General features: G+C 26.4%; 1 protein-coding gene across 7 annotated transcripts in view; it reads right to left on the bottom strand.

The window, feature by feature from the left end:
- Positions 1-16,900, bottom strand: part of LOC136080900 (phosphatidylinositol 3,4,5-trisphosphate 3-phosphatase and dual-specificity protein phosphatase PTEN-like) — an 83,322-nt gene that overhangs the window by 36,256 nt on the left and 30,166 nt on the right. For all 7 annotated transcript variants that reach the window (XM_065798291.1, XM_065798290.1, XM_065798293.1 and 4 more), the window contains 3 exons: positions 12,242-12,285; positions 2,494-2,624; positions 1,842-1,949 (listed from right to left, as the gene is read on the bottom strand). In XM_065798291.1, the coding sequence (XP_065654363.1) occupies positions 1,842-1,949; positions 2,494-2,624; positions 12,242-12,285 (283 nt within the window). The remainder of the gene's footprint in view (positions 1-1,841; positions 1,950-2,493; positions 2,625-12,241; positions 12,286-16,900) is intronic.

Here is a 16,900-nt window from a genome sequence, read left to right on the forward strand (position 1 = left end):
ATCCCCATTCCAAAGAAAATTATTTCATAATTACTTTCTGTAACTTCCCGTTAACAAAAAAAATATAGTAATTAAAAATTTTTTATAATAATTAATAACTTCCTGTAAAATATTTTTTCCTATAAATTGAATTTTTTTTGAGATTTAGTAACTCTTCCTGATGATCCAGCAATGGTGAAACTTCAAGTCGAAGATAAAAGTTAGATAAGTGTTTTTTACTAATTTATTATTGCTCTGTTCTTTAAGAACATTGAGCACTCTATTTGTAAAATACACTAACATAATTTACATATATATATATATATATATATATATATATATATATATATATATATATATATATATATATATATATATATATATATATATATATATATATATATATATACATGTATGTATATATATACATAATTGTGTATATATATACTATATAAACATACATAGATACATATATATATATATATATATATATATATATATATATATATATATATATATATATATATATATACATATATATATATATATATTTGTTTGTTATAATAAGCTGAAATTTGAGCTCACATTGAGTTGCAATTGGCTCACATGAAGTAGCCCATTCGTGGATAAGCCATGGTAGTAACTATGCTGGAGGTTGTGCAGCCCATTCTTAAACACATTGAATGTGTTTACATTAATATTGAATAGCAATTTTAAACAGTTAACATTTCAGTTAGTGAAAAAACTGCTTCAAAGTCCATTGTTAAACTTTGAAGTTGTGTTTGTGTTGGGACTAATTCTTTAATAAGTTGTTCTCTACAACCAGCGCTTGACTTTCTTGTGATTGTTGGTACAAATCATTTCACCAATTTCTTTTATGATTTTGAGTTCTTAAAAGAGGGCGTCTCTTTGTTATCGCAAATTTAGACTAGCTATTTTGAGTTTGATTAGATTTTCTTAGTAGCTATGTTGTCTCATTGTGTGCCCAATCTTGGTGGCTTGTCAAAAAAACATTTTTTCAAGTGTTTTTTGTCAATAGTGACCAACTGCATATTGCATATTGCAAATGTGGTCTAACATTTGTTGTATAGAAATTCTTCCACAGTGTTGGCACTTACAATATATAAGTATTTTCAATAGACCCAGAATTTTATTTGCAGTCGACGCAGCTTTATTTACAATATTACTAAGATCCCGACTTATTTAGATCCCGACTCCTTTATTATTTTCTACTATTATTGTTGTAAGGGCTCGTTTTGCACATGATAGTGGATCTAGCATAGTGCATATTACTAATTTGTTTACTTATCCAATGTGCATCTCTTTTGATTTGCCAATATTTAGCTGCATTGGCCATGTGATGCACCAACCAGTTATTTTGTCAAGAAGATACCTTTCAGTTTCAAGCTCTTTGTTTCCTAGCCGAATTAGTGCTTTTAGTTTAGTGTTGTCTGAAAACATTTTGCAACAAAAGTTATTGGCGTCTGGAGGGCTTTTGAAGATGGCAAATAGAGTTGGTCCTAGCACAGATACCTGGATAAGACCACTAGACACTAATGCCCGTCCTGATGATGTATTGCTTAAAACGACATGCTGTCATCCATTTCTTTAAAATGAACAACCCAATAAAATAGTAATAAATAGATAAAAGATCTATTTATTATAAAGCCAAAGCTTATCTAACACATGTTTCTTCATCTTAAATAAAAAAGTAAATAAAAAAATATAGGTTTAGTACTTTGTACAACAATTTAATAAACTACAGTAGTAGAGAGTCCTGAGTAAAATATACACTACAATTACAATATATAAAATCACAAATTAATGCCTTTATCAAAAAAAATAATAATGAAAAAACAAACTTTTTTGTTTTCAGTTCGACATACTGCATAGTAATCCATTGCATCTTTAGCATTATCATAGAAACCTTTATACAATAAATATGCACATATCATTGTGCCTGTGCGCCCCTAAAAATTTAAAAACTTTGTTATTAGTAATATGACAGGTACCTAGCTTGGCCCCAGTTTTTTTGCAGTTTTTCCAGATCCAAACAGGGCACCTGGTACATCTATAAATTCAGAGTACAAATCAAGTCAGATACCTGGCACTTTTATATTCCAGGTAACTGGGAAAAAATACCAGGTACCTGCCGAGTACCAGTGAGAGACGGGTAGTCATCATCTCTCTATAGGGGCATTTTCCTAAGGTACCCAGAAAATAAACATGTCAGGTACCTAGCTTAGATTATTTTGGCAGTTTTTGCGTGACTTGGAACCAGAAAAAACCACTGGAAAACCAGGACTAGAAAGTCAAGACCAGGACGGGAAAACCAGGATCAGAAAGTCAAGTACCTGGTACATCTTTAATTATTATATCTACTTTTAAATAAATAAAAGTAAAGCACCAATGTCTTTCTATTTTTTTTAAATATAGTTATACCTAATCATTTCTATGCAACAAAACATCAAGTACATATAAATTAAATCAAATTTTATAAAGTTTATGGTTTACCCATCCATCTTTGCAGTGAACTATTGCAACATTTTCAACGTCTTTAGTCAACCAATGATCCATATCAAAACAACATTGTTCGATCAGTTCAAAAGGTGGTGGACTATGATCTTTAAAGCCAAACAAAGAAACTAGATAAAAGATTTTTTAAAAACTTTAAACACTTCAAAAATTATATTTTAATAATACTTTTACACAAAACGTTTTTAAAAATCTAGCAAAAAATTTTTAAAAATAATGAAAGTATAGCATTAAGAAAAATTGTGTTTATTGATGTTTTAAATTAAATAAAACTCATAGAACATGTTGTCATTTTAAGCATATATAAATAGAATACATCTCTTTTTAAACATATTTAAACATAAATCTTATTTAAAACAAATATCTTAATTCTTTTTTATCTTAATTAAATTTCACCTTAATTATTTTCTTCCTTAAGTAAAATTGTACATAAATTTAATAACAATATTTTATAAATAAAAATTTTTTTACATAACATTTATTAATTAGAAAGATTCTTTTAATTTATACATATCAGGTGAGCACTATGAAATGCATATATGCAATGGTCAAAAAATACATACACAAAAATACATTAAAAAAACAAAAGATTAAATAAAATGCAAATAAAACATTCAAACTTTTTATTGAGTATATTAAATGTTGGAACAGTTCTGCGCAATGTCACATGAATCTGTCTCATATTTTAATAATAAAAACAATTATCCCAAAAAAATACTTTTATTTATAATATAACATTACAACCAAAAAAAATTTTGTTTATAATATAAAACTATTATTAAAAAGGTATTACAAAGTATACAATTAAGATTGCTGGGCTTTAAAAAAGACATTAATTTATATTTCTTACTTGTTTAAAAAAAGATGTCTTTCAAACCTATAAGTAAAATAAAAAACTTGCATGTGTTTAATTTTTTAAAAAGTAAATCATGCAATAAACATTGTTTCCATATGCAATGACCATTTAATTTATAATTATTTGAAAACTACTTGACAGATTTTTGTAATTTTGTGATGCAATAGAGTTAATTGTCTATTTATATCATTATATTTGTTGCAATGTAGGTAATTATCTATTTATATCAATAGTTTTTACATTTTTATAGGACGCTTAGGCGGAAAGCAATTATTTTAGAAAGTACCTGACATCTGGTGGATCTTGCATTGAGTTACTTTTTTAAGCTGCTACCCATATTTTCTTAAAATCTTTTTTATCTGAAGCTAATATCTTGGTTATCAATAATATTTCTTTTATAGTTGATCAAAAACTTGCTTCTCATAAATTTTTGAAGAAATTGCTTCCTTAGATACAAATTAATAATTTTTCTTCCTTTAATCGTTGCTTTAGTTTAACCTTCTTAAGAAGTTTAAGCATTGACTGAAAATATGAAAGTAATGAAGAATTAATGATGAAATAAGAAATATGATGAAGAGCCTCGAGTGATTCTAAAATTTGGTATTGAAACTAAATTTATCAAAAGGTTAGATTCTTTGTTTTAAAATTACTACATCATTATGCTGAACATTTTAACACCTAATAATATAAATTCATTATCAATAAATGAAGAAGTGGTTAAACGTCTAACGGTCAAAACTTATTTTTGAAATCAACATCTCTTCTCTATAACAAGAAGGAAATACTCATAAAGCAATTTGACTCAAAGCAGTAAGTGACTCATAAAGTCTAAAAAAGTATTAGTCTAAAGAAGTACCATATTAGCTAGGCTGACATGTTGGCACAACCTTATGTTAACACAGGAGTGGCTGGCACCTTGGTGGCACATTGATCACTTGTACATCAATGGTGTTCAAACTATCATTCAATATAACTTAGAATACTTAGCAGAGGCATTTTATCCATTAGCAGTGGATGTTTGAACTGTATCTTTCGTTGTGGTGACAAAAACACAACAAAAGATACAATTCAGGGCCTAAACAAAGATAAAATTTTTTGAAATAAGATTTGAACTTTTGGAATGAAATAAATGCATGTTGGTGTGGGTTACTAGCCTCAAATGAGCTATTTTTAATAGTCTTTTTTTATTATATATTTATATTAGATTATAATATCAGATTCAGTCAGACACCTAATGTTACCCAAACTACTGTCACTCAAAACAAAGTTCAATTATTAATCTAAAGTACTTAAAATGTATCAGAGATTACTTCCAAGCTTGAAAAGTACTTTGGAACTATTCAGTTATAGCAGCAGGTGTGGAAGCCACCTATCCATTATCCAAAAACTTTATGGATAAGACAAATATATTGAAATAGTATTAGACTGTAATCAGCTGCAGCTGGCCAAATAGTTCTATGCTCTATAGAAACAGCGCATACTGCAACTATTCAACAATTTTATGCCTAGTGTCTGTCACATTATCTACATATCACTGTTTCCACTGCTCAAACTTCTTTCAGCATAAAATACATATTATCCCAACAAAGGTGCTCAAAAATGCATAAATAAAAAGACCTTTTTTATTTTGTGCAATTTAAAATGTCTTTTAAGAATAATATACCTTTCAAAATGAAGTGCAGTGAAATCTGTGACAATTTCGAGGAAAACTTTAATTCAGCGGTTAGAAAGAAATGATTTAATAATACAAAAAATCCATTTCAAAATGACACATGCAAAAATTTTTTTATCTTCAAGCATAAATTTACTATACATTGCTTTTAAGAATTTTTTATGCTAAACAACTTTTTATATTACACTGTGACAAATATTGGAAAAGTGAAAGAAAAAGACATATGTAGTTTGAACACTGTGACAATACAAATGAGTTTAATTCTGCTTGATTGTTTGTTTTGTAGATGTGTTAGGTACTGGCAAATCTACATAACAAAAAATTGTTTTGATTGGTTAGGTTTTAATTTTTAAATTTTGATAGTTTGCTTAAAGAATTTTTTTTCAGTCTAATGTCTAGTTTTGAGCTTCTGTTTGATCCATTTTGTCTTTTTTTCAAAGGAAAGTCAAATAGACAAAGTTGAAATCATTTTTTTTTTTAAAAAAAAAACAAAAATATGTATCAGAAAAATAATCATCATGTTTTTTTTCTGATTTACTAAAATATCCTAAAGTTTTCTAAAAATAAAGTAACATTTTACGAACTTTTTTTATCTCCATTTTAGTATATTTTTGTTAAATTTTACCAATTGAATACATAGCAAGGCAAGTGCAGGCTTTAGCCCACCATTCGTAACAAGGCCTGTGTATGCATCTCCTTTTTATCTTCTAGCTACCAATGAAAAAAACAAAAACTTAGGTGTACACCTAACTTAGATTGGGTGTTCACCTAAGTTTAACAAAATATAACACCTACAGTTTAACATAATATAAAAGCAATTTTAAAAGTATATAACTCAATTATTAAAGTTTTAATTACAAAAATTTTCTTTTTCTTGAACTTATTTCATTGCAACTTTCAAAATTTTCATATTTTATAATATTTTATTTACAGAGAACTAACTACTTTCATAGTCAAAACTTGAAAAAAGTGGCAAAAAAAACAGGCAAATTACTTTAGCAACGCCTTCAGCAACCATAATATTAACATTTTACAAGAACATAGCACAAGCACATTAAGGTCAAATATTTAAGTCTAAAAATATTTTACGTCAAATTAAAAGCTTAATAAGAGTGTAAATATCACCTTATAATAAAAATTAAATTTAATGTGGTTTTAAAAAAGTTAAATAAGAACTTTTTAAAAAAAGTAAAGTTTATATGCAAAGTTTGCGAGCAGAAACTTTGATTTTGATTTTTTTTTTTTTTAAATACTAATACTTTATACTCTAGTTTTAATACGCTATTTTATTTATTTAATTTTAAATCTAATTCACTCCCAAAAAGGCTGCAAGCAACCACTATTGAGTTGGGAGTCACTAGAAACAAAGAATAGTGTTAAAAAAGCAAGGTTGACAGCAGACTTAAACAGTTGAAAGTTGTATGAGTCAGGAAAACATGAAAATGGGAGATACAATAAAAAAATGCAACTTTGCTGAATGAAAAGTCAAGCGAGAAGGAACTTTGGTAAATGGAACTAAAGATGATAGCTCATTCAAGCAGCAACCATAATTAAGTTGGGAGTCACTAGAAAACAACAGGGTTGTCTTTCATTTGTAGTAAATAACTTGTTTGAATAAAAATTTGCAACCCAGTGCAAGCCCAAAACTGTTACAGAAGAGAGATCAGATTCAAGATTGGCTGCCTAATCCATTCAATTAAAAAAAGAAGACTTCTTGTCAAGAATTAGTATATAATTGAGTCTTCAGTAAATAGAGCTATTTTAGAAGTATGATTGTCAGGATGATCATTAACATAGATAAAAAACAACACAGATTCAAGGATAGAACCTTGAGTTACTGGAACGTTGAGTCACTAGCAGTTACTGGAAATAAAAAAGAGTGTCGGCCTTCGAGGATGACTTTAATTCTGCGGTTAGAAAGAAAATGATTTAATAATGTAAAAAATTTCAAAATAACACATTCAAAAAATAGTCAAAAATTTTTATTTTTAAACATAAACTCACCATACACCGCTTTTAAGAATTTTTTATGCTGAACTTTTTATATTACACTAAGAGCTCAAATGAAAGGGTGACTGATTATTTAACAAATAAGTTTCCAATTTTTTTCTATACTGTCACTAGTTCCTTAAGCATCTTCTCATCAAGTTTTCCTTGGTAAATGTGTTCATAAACTTGTTGCAAATTTTCAAACTCCTCTTTACTTTTTCCTTTGATTACTTCCACTTGTAATGAAATGTCACTAGTAATGATTAATGAAATTAATGCTGACTCTTCAGCAAAGAACTCCTCAAGACCCATTATTTTCATGAGCATATAAATGCTTCCTAGAAAACTCATGAGTGAATGAAACCCACTAAGCCTGCAGTAGGGAGAATTTCTGAATAGACAATTTTAAATATCTTTAGACTAAGTGGTCAATTAAAAGTTTTGCATTGGGTTTCAACTTACAAATTCTTTGTTTGTGAGATTCATTGGTGATAATGATCTATTATCAGGAAAAATGAAACAGTCGATTGATATCCTTTTTCTGGAAGTTGCGTTATTAGGTATTATAAAAACCTAGACTGCTTGAAAAAGGTTTTTCAGTTCATGACAAAAACTAACTCTTTATGTTGCTTAACCGGTTTTGAGCAAAGAAAACAACAAACTTTTAATGCTATCAGGTTCAAAACAACAAACTTTTTCCAAAGGTCAGTGAGCCTTTTCTGATGAAACTTACTGGTTCTTTTCTATCTCGGTGGTTCTTTAATTTTTGAGTCAGATTAGTTTTCTTCTTTGTAGTACATGCCATCAAAAGTGTCGTCAAGCCTTTACCAACCTATTTTGTGTTATCTAACCTCCTGAATCCAATTTGGTATGGAAGCCTTTATTCCTTCTTGCCAGTTTTAAATCAAATCTCATTCTACTCCTCATTTTTTCCTTTCTTGTGCGGTTGCTATATTAAATCGAAATCATTTTTTAAAATCTTTTTAGAAGAACATCTTTAAAACATGTCTTTTTATTATTGCAAATAGCCAATGTATATAGATCCTGCCTGATCCTAAGCTCTGTTATTCTCAGTTTACTAAATCTAACATCTGAAATAATTAAATCTAAAATAATTAAAATAAGTTTGTTATATATAATATAAACTCGAATAATTGAAAATATATTTGAATAATTGAAAGTCAAAATAAATAATAATTAAAAAAAGTTTGTTATATATAATATAAACTCGAATAATTGTTCAAATATGTTTTTGCTTTTGTACTTTGCATTCAAAGCACCATTGCATCAACGATATATTTCTCTTTCATTTTTGAAAAAATTGGCAAATAAGCATATAATACATAAAATTATGTGCAAAAAAACTTCAAAAATTATTATTTTCTCCTTCATTTTTGAAAAATTGGAAAAAATAGACACATAAAAGAATAGTACATAAAAATATATGAAAAACTAGAAAACATAGAGACAAAAAATAGTGCATAAATATATGGAGAGGGGGGGGGGGGCCCGGAAATAAGTATGTTTCTTATTCACTATTGTAAAAATTTTCTCTAGAAAATACAAAAGTAAAAATAAAAAGAAGGTAAAATTTTTAATATTGTAAATCTATATGAGAGCCTCATTTCTTCAACAAAAGAGCCGCAGGTTCCCGACTACTGGTATATATGTATGTATATATATGTGTCTGTGTTGGTATGCGTATGGGTATGTATATATATACATATATATATATACATACATATATATATATATATATATATTTATATATATATATATATATATATATATATATATATATATATATATTTATATATATATGTATATATATATATATATATATATATATATGTACATATATATATATATATGTACATATATATATATATATATATATATATATATATATATATATATATGTACATATATATATATATATATATATATATATGTACATATATATATATATATATATATATATATATATATATATATATATGTACATATCTATACATATATATATATATGGGTATGTATATATATACATATATATATATGGGTATGTATATATATACATATATATATATAAATATATATATATATATATATATATATATATTTATATATATATATATATATATTATATATATATATATATATATATATATATATATATATATATATATATATGTATATATATATATGAACATGGATGTGTGTATATAAATAGATATTTAAGAACTTTGTCTTTGTTTTGTTTGCTCACTATTTTATTTCAGTGTCATTTAATTTTGTTGTTGATTTTATTAAAATTTTAATGGTTCTTATTGTATATCAACAACAACGTCAATATTTTGATCAGTTAGGGCGCCGGCCTGATAAACCATAAGTTACTGGTTTATTTCCCGCTCTGAGCATATGATGTTAAGCTTCATATTTTTTTAGACCTTGTGCATTGGTCCTGATTTCTCACTATGAGTCTAAGTTTATGATTTCTATTACATGCAGAATGTTTAAATTATCTTTATTTTTTTTAATATACACTTTCTAGTACCTTTATTTTGCTCAGAACATCTGTTCAAAATATCTTTTTAATTTAATTTTTTTATCGATTCTCTTTTCCTTTTTTCATTTTTAAAAAATTATTTATGTTGGGACTAGAGAGCTATGACTATTTTCCATAGACTTTTTACACAGCTTTTACGTATATATATATACATTTTATTGGTTTAATACCTTTTTTATTTCTTCATATTTTATATTTGTATAATAATTTGTAAATTATGTTGCATTTTGCTTTTAACTTCATTATAGTGTAACATTTATGCAATTTTTATCACTATTTGTTTATTAATATAATTATCACTATTATTTACAACTATGACTAAAATACATAGATACAATTACATACACAGTTGCTGTTTCTGCGAAAGCATGTGTTTGTTTCTGGAAAATATCTGAGCTACCTTATAGAACTAGAAGATAATATAAATTCTATAAATGGATACTAAATTTATCATAGGTAATTTGTAGTATGGCTGGGTTGGCCGAATGTGTTTCGGGGACATTTTCATGCTTGTTTTTAATAAAATGACTAAAATAAACAAATACGGTTATGTAAATAATTGCTGTTTCTGCCAGAGAATGCTTAGGTTTCTGGAACATTTCTGAGCTAGCTTTTAGAACCAGAAAGCCAGAAGATAATATAAATCCTATGTATAAATGCTAAATCCATCATAAGTAATTTGTAGTATAGCTGGGTAGGCTGAAATGGTTCGGGAATAGAAATTTTTACGCTGGTTTCTAATAAAATGAATAAAGTATTCAGATACGGTTGCGTACATAATTAAATGTATATAAATACATATATATAAATATATATTTATATATATATATACATATATATAAATATATGTAAATATATATAAATATATATACATATATATAAATACATATACATATATATATATATATATATATATATATATATATATATATATATATATATATTTTTATATATATATATATATATACATATATATATATAGATATACATATATATATATATATATATATATATCTATATATATATATATATATATATATATATATATATATATATATATATATATATATATGTAAATTATGTTAGTGTATTTTACAAATAGAGTGCTCAATGTTCTTAAAGAACAGAGCAATAATTAATTAGTAAAAAACACTTATCTAACTTTTATCTTCGACTTGAAGTTTCACCATTGCTGGATCATCAGGAAGAGTTACTAAATCTCAAAAAAAATTCAATTTATAGAAAAAAATTATTTTACAGGAAGTTACAGGAAGTTACAGGAAGTTATAAGTTTATAATAATTTATAACTTCCTGTAAAATAATTTTTTTCTATAAATTGAATTTTTTTTGAGATTTAGTAACTCTTCCTGATGATCCAGCAATGGTGAAACTTCAAGTCGAAGATAAAAGTTAGATAAGTGTTTTTTACTAATTAATTATATATATTTATATGTATATATACATATGATGTAGTGTGATGTAGTGCGTTGTTGATGTAGTGCGTTTTGTGTGTGATGTAGTGCGTTGGATTATTAATGCTTTGATTAAGAGGCACAACAGACAATGTTCGGCAATCATTCCATTGGCTACTTTTTTTAAATTTAATGCTTTATTTGAAAGAAGTATAATGTGTTTTAACTATCACTATTGTTTATTTAAAATTATGTTAATTATTTATTTTTTAAAGTTTTATAGAATAAGTGCATCAATGCATATGTAAATATAGCCGTAGATAGAGCTGGAGTTGCAGTGGAGTGTTCATACATCAACTGGTTTAAGTAGGGAAACGCATAGTGGAGTGCACATACATCGACAAGGAGATAACGTTTTGGCAGACATTCTTTTAAATAAAAGATAAGTATTTCAATATTGATTTAAATGGGATTCTTAAGTTAATATATAAAAAAACATTATCAAACTAGATTTTTAGGTGAAATAATCAAAATAATTTAGAACTTATGTTTAAATACGTTTGTAAAAATAAGCAAAAATTACTTGTATGCATATTCAAATAATGCCTTCCTTTTTTAAAATATAAACTAATGTAGGTGGCATATATATAAAAAAAGTAACTCATGTTTTAAAAAATAAATTTCATTAAATATATTTTCACATTACCAAAAATAACAATTTCAAGAATATGTATACCCAATAAAAAGTTTACAAAGTAAATGTTGTTAATTACACTTTCATACGCTTAAACAATACAAAAAAATATTTTTGACAGAATCATGATGAAGATAATAATCATTTAATAACATTAAATAGAACATAAAACCAATTTATACCTATAAACAAGCTTAAAAGCAAGATACAAGATAAAAATATTTATTCATAAAGAGGGGCTATTTTATACAAAACTAAAAAATAATAAGTAATTTTTCTAGCCAGACAATCGATATGAAATCAAATAAAACAATTCTTTTTTTAACAGTATTTTTTTTAGCAGTTTATAATCAAACAACATTCTTTTTAGCAGTTGTATGTAATGAAACAAAACGTCACAATTTATTTTAGAAAAAACCTTTAATTTAACATTTTAATATTTAAATATATAAATTGTATGTATAAAAAGAATAATTCACAAAATAATTATAAAAAGATTTAGCATACTAAGTTTTAAAAAAAGTTCTAACATAATACCTCTACTTCTGAACTTCTCTGGCTCATAATACTTTTCTGAACAGCTAAAGATATATTAATAATAAAACATGCAATACTTTTATTATATATGGTAAAATACTATAAAAGGGGAAGGGAATTTAATTGTTATTGTCAACTCTAAAAGTTGACAATAACAGCAAAATAAATGATAATAATTATAGATTGAAACAAATCGTAAAATATTTTAACTGACTAGATAATTTGAACTATTAAATGGTTAATAATTACTACTCATAGTCAACTCATGAAGTAAGTTAAAAACCTACTAATAATCAGTAAGTTAAAAACCTACTAATGATCAGTATGTTAAAAACCTACTAATGATCAGTAAGTTAAATACCTATTAATGATCAGTAAGTTAAAAACCTACTAATAATCAGTAAGTTAAAAACCTACTAATGATCAGTTAGTTAAAAACCATTTCATAACCTGTAAAGACTACTATAAGGTCAAAAAGGAAATTTTTCACTTTTGATAAACCAGTATGAATAAATATCTTTTATGAAATTTTTTTATCTTTTTTGAAACTTTTTATGAAATCGCCTCTCTGAGAGCTGCTTCCGAGTTTGGGAAACTTGACTACTAGCGAGCCTCAGAACCATAAAAATGAGTTTTAGATCTGCACACCATTAGGAGTTAATAGAATGAGTTGCCTATTCATAAAAACAGATACACAAGCAAAACCCATGCATCTAGTCAAGAAGATCCATCATTCAAAATTCAAAACTGGAAACATTGTACTATAAATAAATCTATGCTAGCCTAATAGAAGAAGGGGTGCAATGGAGGTTAATGAATAGAGTTTGTTTATCTCGTAAGTCTTTGCCTAGGAAGTCTTCTGCAAGAAAGTAGCTGGATGCATTTAATGTCTGCACAAGATGAGTTTTTTTAATGAGAAACCATCTTTAGCCAACTCAACCAAGAGCCCCAAGGCATGTATTTAAATATCAGCACTTTTATTGTGTAATTTGTCTATTTATGACTTGCAAATTATCTAACTGCATTTTATAACTATTATTTGTTTTATCAACAGGATTAAAGCAATAAAGATGTCGTACATGGTTTATGCCAAGAAAATTACAACTCCAGCCCACGGTAACACCAACCTAACTGCCGACCTTAAAGTATAGAGGTAGGCAAAAAATTGCCAAACTCGTTTCTATGTTTTATGGTAAGACCTTTGTATCAAGTTTTTTTTTGCCGATCTGATGCTGATCTTTTGATTGAGAACGGCAAATTATTGCCAACCTCAGTTTTCCTAATTCTGAGGGTTGCAAATCTAATCATCAACATTCTATTGCCAACAGCAATACCATTTTCATAAACAGTGGTAGTTCTGTCATTGTTGCTAAACCAAAAATGGAAACAAACTCTTTTTTGACAAAAGCACTTGAGAGGAAGACAATTGATCTCAAACTAGTACTGTAGGTCATTGTACTACAGATGCACTGTAATAAGATAGCTAATAATACCTATAGTTTGTTTTCAATTGTTTTTGAAATATAACAGATTAGAGTCAGGAACACATTTATGTATGCAGTATGATGTATAAAATATGTATATAAATAAAAACATCCGAAGCAAGCAACTAAGTCTGTATTACTATCAAAATATTGACAGACAGAGGTTGCAAGTATGTGGCAATAATGTTTTTTTTTGTTATTACTTTTGTTATTAATGCACCCTGCATTAATAACAAAAATAAAAGATAAAAAATAAAAGACAAAAACAAAAAATAAAAGGCCGCTCAAATTTTAAAATGAAATACCATGACTTTTCCATAACCTTTTCATGATTCTTAATAAACTTTTATGATAAATCACAAGAGTAAAATATTCAGTACTTACCATGCTCTAAACATTTGCAACTTGGTCATTATAAAACATGCAAACCAAAAACTAATTGGTAGAAAGTTCTGAAATCATGTCAAAAAACTCTTTTTCATTTACTTCTCTGATAACTTACACTGCAAAAATATCTTTTTTAAAAAGGACTTAGACTAGACATACTAGTACTTTTCTTTGCACAAGTAGAAAAAAATAAAGATCATTTTAAAAAGTTTCATAAACTTTTTAAAATGATCTTTATCAAATTTATATTAAATATTTATATTAAAACTTTCCATGACTTTCAATGAAAATTTAGAAATTCCATGACTTTTTCTATGACCAAATAAAATTCCATGGCATTTTTATGATTTCCACGACCAGTGGCTACCCTGTAATGTTAGCAAATATCCTACACTTCCTGCGGCATAGTAAATGTGAACAACCCCTTGAATAAATACATATAAAGAAAAAAATAAAAGTTAAAAAACAAAAAGGTCACTTAAACAATTTGACAAAGAAAGATGAAGCAAAAACATCACTATCCATACTGTGGTTGTACAAGCAGTGAAAATATCAAAACACAGGCCAATTGCTTATATTTCTGTCCTAAGATAAACATTTACACCTTTATGGCTACTCAAAAAAAGATGTTTGTTGTTAAATATGGACCAAGGTTAATGATAGTTTCATTGCCAGTGCTATTGCTTCCTTCCTTGTAAACTATTTCAATTAATATTATGCAGAACATTTAGATATAAACAAAGATATAATTTGGAGTGACGATTGCTTGAATTCAAAATAGCTGGTTATTTAACTTCAGTGCAAAAATCACAATTCTCCCAGTTTTCATGAAAAAATTTAAAATGAAATATTTTTTTTGGGCAAAGTCTGAGATCTTTCTGTCTTTGAAGTAAAACAATAGCACTTAATAAAGTACAAAATCAGTCTAAAAAATCAGTTACTAATTAATCAACCAAGTATCCAATTAACCATTCCATATATTCACCGTTAACATCATTTTGTATTTTATTTCAACAGTTTTATATAAAAAATATTTATGAGGTCATACAACACACAAACCATTTGACATGTGTTGTGAACATTTACATTTGAAGGACCCTGTCGTTCAATTTTGGGCTGTCACTATTTTAATCAGTATGATTTTGTATTAAAGGCCTAGTAAATTCTTTATTCATAACTATAAAAAATATGTAAAAACTTATATAAATATAGATTGGTATTATATTACATTAATACATAGAAAGCAAAGCATATTTATAGTATTTTATAAACCTATTGTTGAATTTTGAAAATGGAATATTATGTTTTAAATAGTGCAATTAATTAAATTTAGATTTATAGCAGCATAGGCACAGTAAGAGCATTTGAATTGTATTCTGAGGGTCTCCAGTTCAAACACTGTTTTTGGCACAATAGCAACTTTAGTGAAGGTGAAACAAATTTGTTAAGTGTATGTTAAACAATACCATTCACAGAGTTCAATACAAAAAAATTGTATATGTTAGTATATCTGTCAATAATAGAATTCAATATAGGATTTGCCTTTTGACATCACAATTGGACCATAGAAATAACAATAAATTGTAAATTAATATGTGGTATAATTTAAAAAACTCTTGCTTTTCAATGCAGTAAAATAGCTGTTGGCAATTAGCCAAAACAGCAAACTTAAAATCATTTGATACTAAAAGTATCAAATGTAAAATTTCACATTTGTTAACATTTCGATTCTGCACAAGTTTTTCACACAATAACAAGTTTAATACAAATTGATGATAAAAAGGTTTTTCTAGTTAAGCAAAAATTTTTCTTAAAATCTTTAACTTTATCTATAAAATATTTATCATTTGAGCTATAATACTAAATTATATCAAAATAAATATTTATTAATAAACTTATTTACTTAAAACAATTAAAAACTTAAATAACAATAAAATAAAAATGTTTTTATGAATATACTTTATGTTTAAAAAAATAAAATATGTATAAAATGTTTATCGCATCTTAAAACTTTTTTGCAACTTTTTGAGAAATCGTATCAAATAATTAGTTTGTTTTTTTCATTCACAGATGAAGTTGAAAGTGATTCTCTGTGCATAGGTATCTAACCCATCATGGGTTTTATGATATACAATAGCACTTCCCATATTGCAGCAGGTCATATATTTATACCTTCACACTTGCCTCCAATTAAACTAGATGATATGAAACCCACAGCAAGGATTTATGCATTGTCCCAATTTATACAATACTATCTGTTGCACTACTTAGCATACTTTTCATTTATCGCTTAGACAAGCTGTTTCTGTCTGTATCACCTGTTTTTAAATATTCCATTTTTATTATTCACTATAATCCCAAAAAATTTTACATTAAACTTTAATTAAGTTCTATGAGAAGCTCAAGCTAAATGGACTTCAAACATCCTTTAATTTACAGCAAACCCACAGTAACCACAGTAAAGCAGAAATTATTAAATATAACTCGATTCTAAATTTAATATGTAAAAAGTTAAACCGCAAATTGAAACAGATTTCGCACAAATTTAGAATATTAGCATATCACATATGCCCTTTTTTTTTTTGTTTGTTTAAATCACTTTTTAGTTTTGTGATTTGACCCCAAATAATGTTGTATTAAAATATTGTTGGTACAATACTAAATTTAGGTTTGATATGTCACGAAATCACAAAAAAAACCAGACATTTTTTTAGGCTTAAGCAATTTTTTCCCAAAATGTATGGAAAAAAACATTTTGGAAATATCATTTGGATATGAATGTCATGAA

This window comes from Hydra vulgaris, chromosome 05, assembly GCF_038396675.1.
Source record: "Hydra vulgaris chromosome 05, alternate assembly HydraT2T_AEP".
Classification (NCBI taxonomy): domain Eukaryota; kingdom Metazoa; phylum Cnidaria; class Hydrozoa; order Anthoathecata; family Hydridae; genus Hydra; species Hydra vulgaris.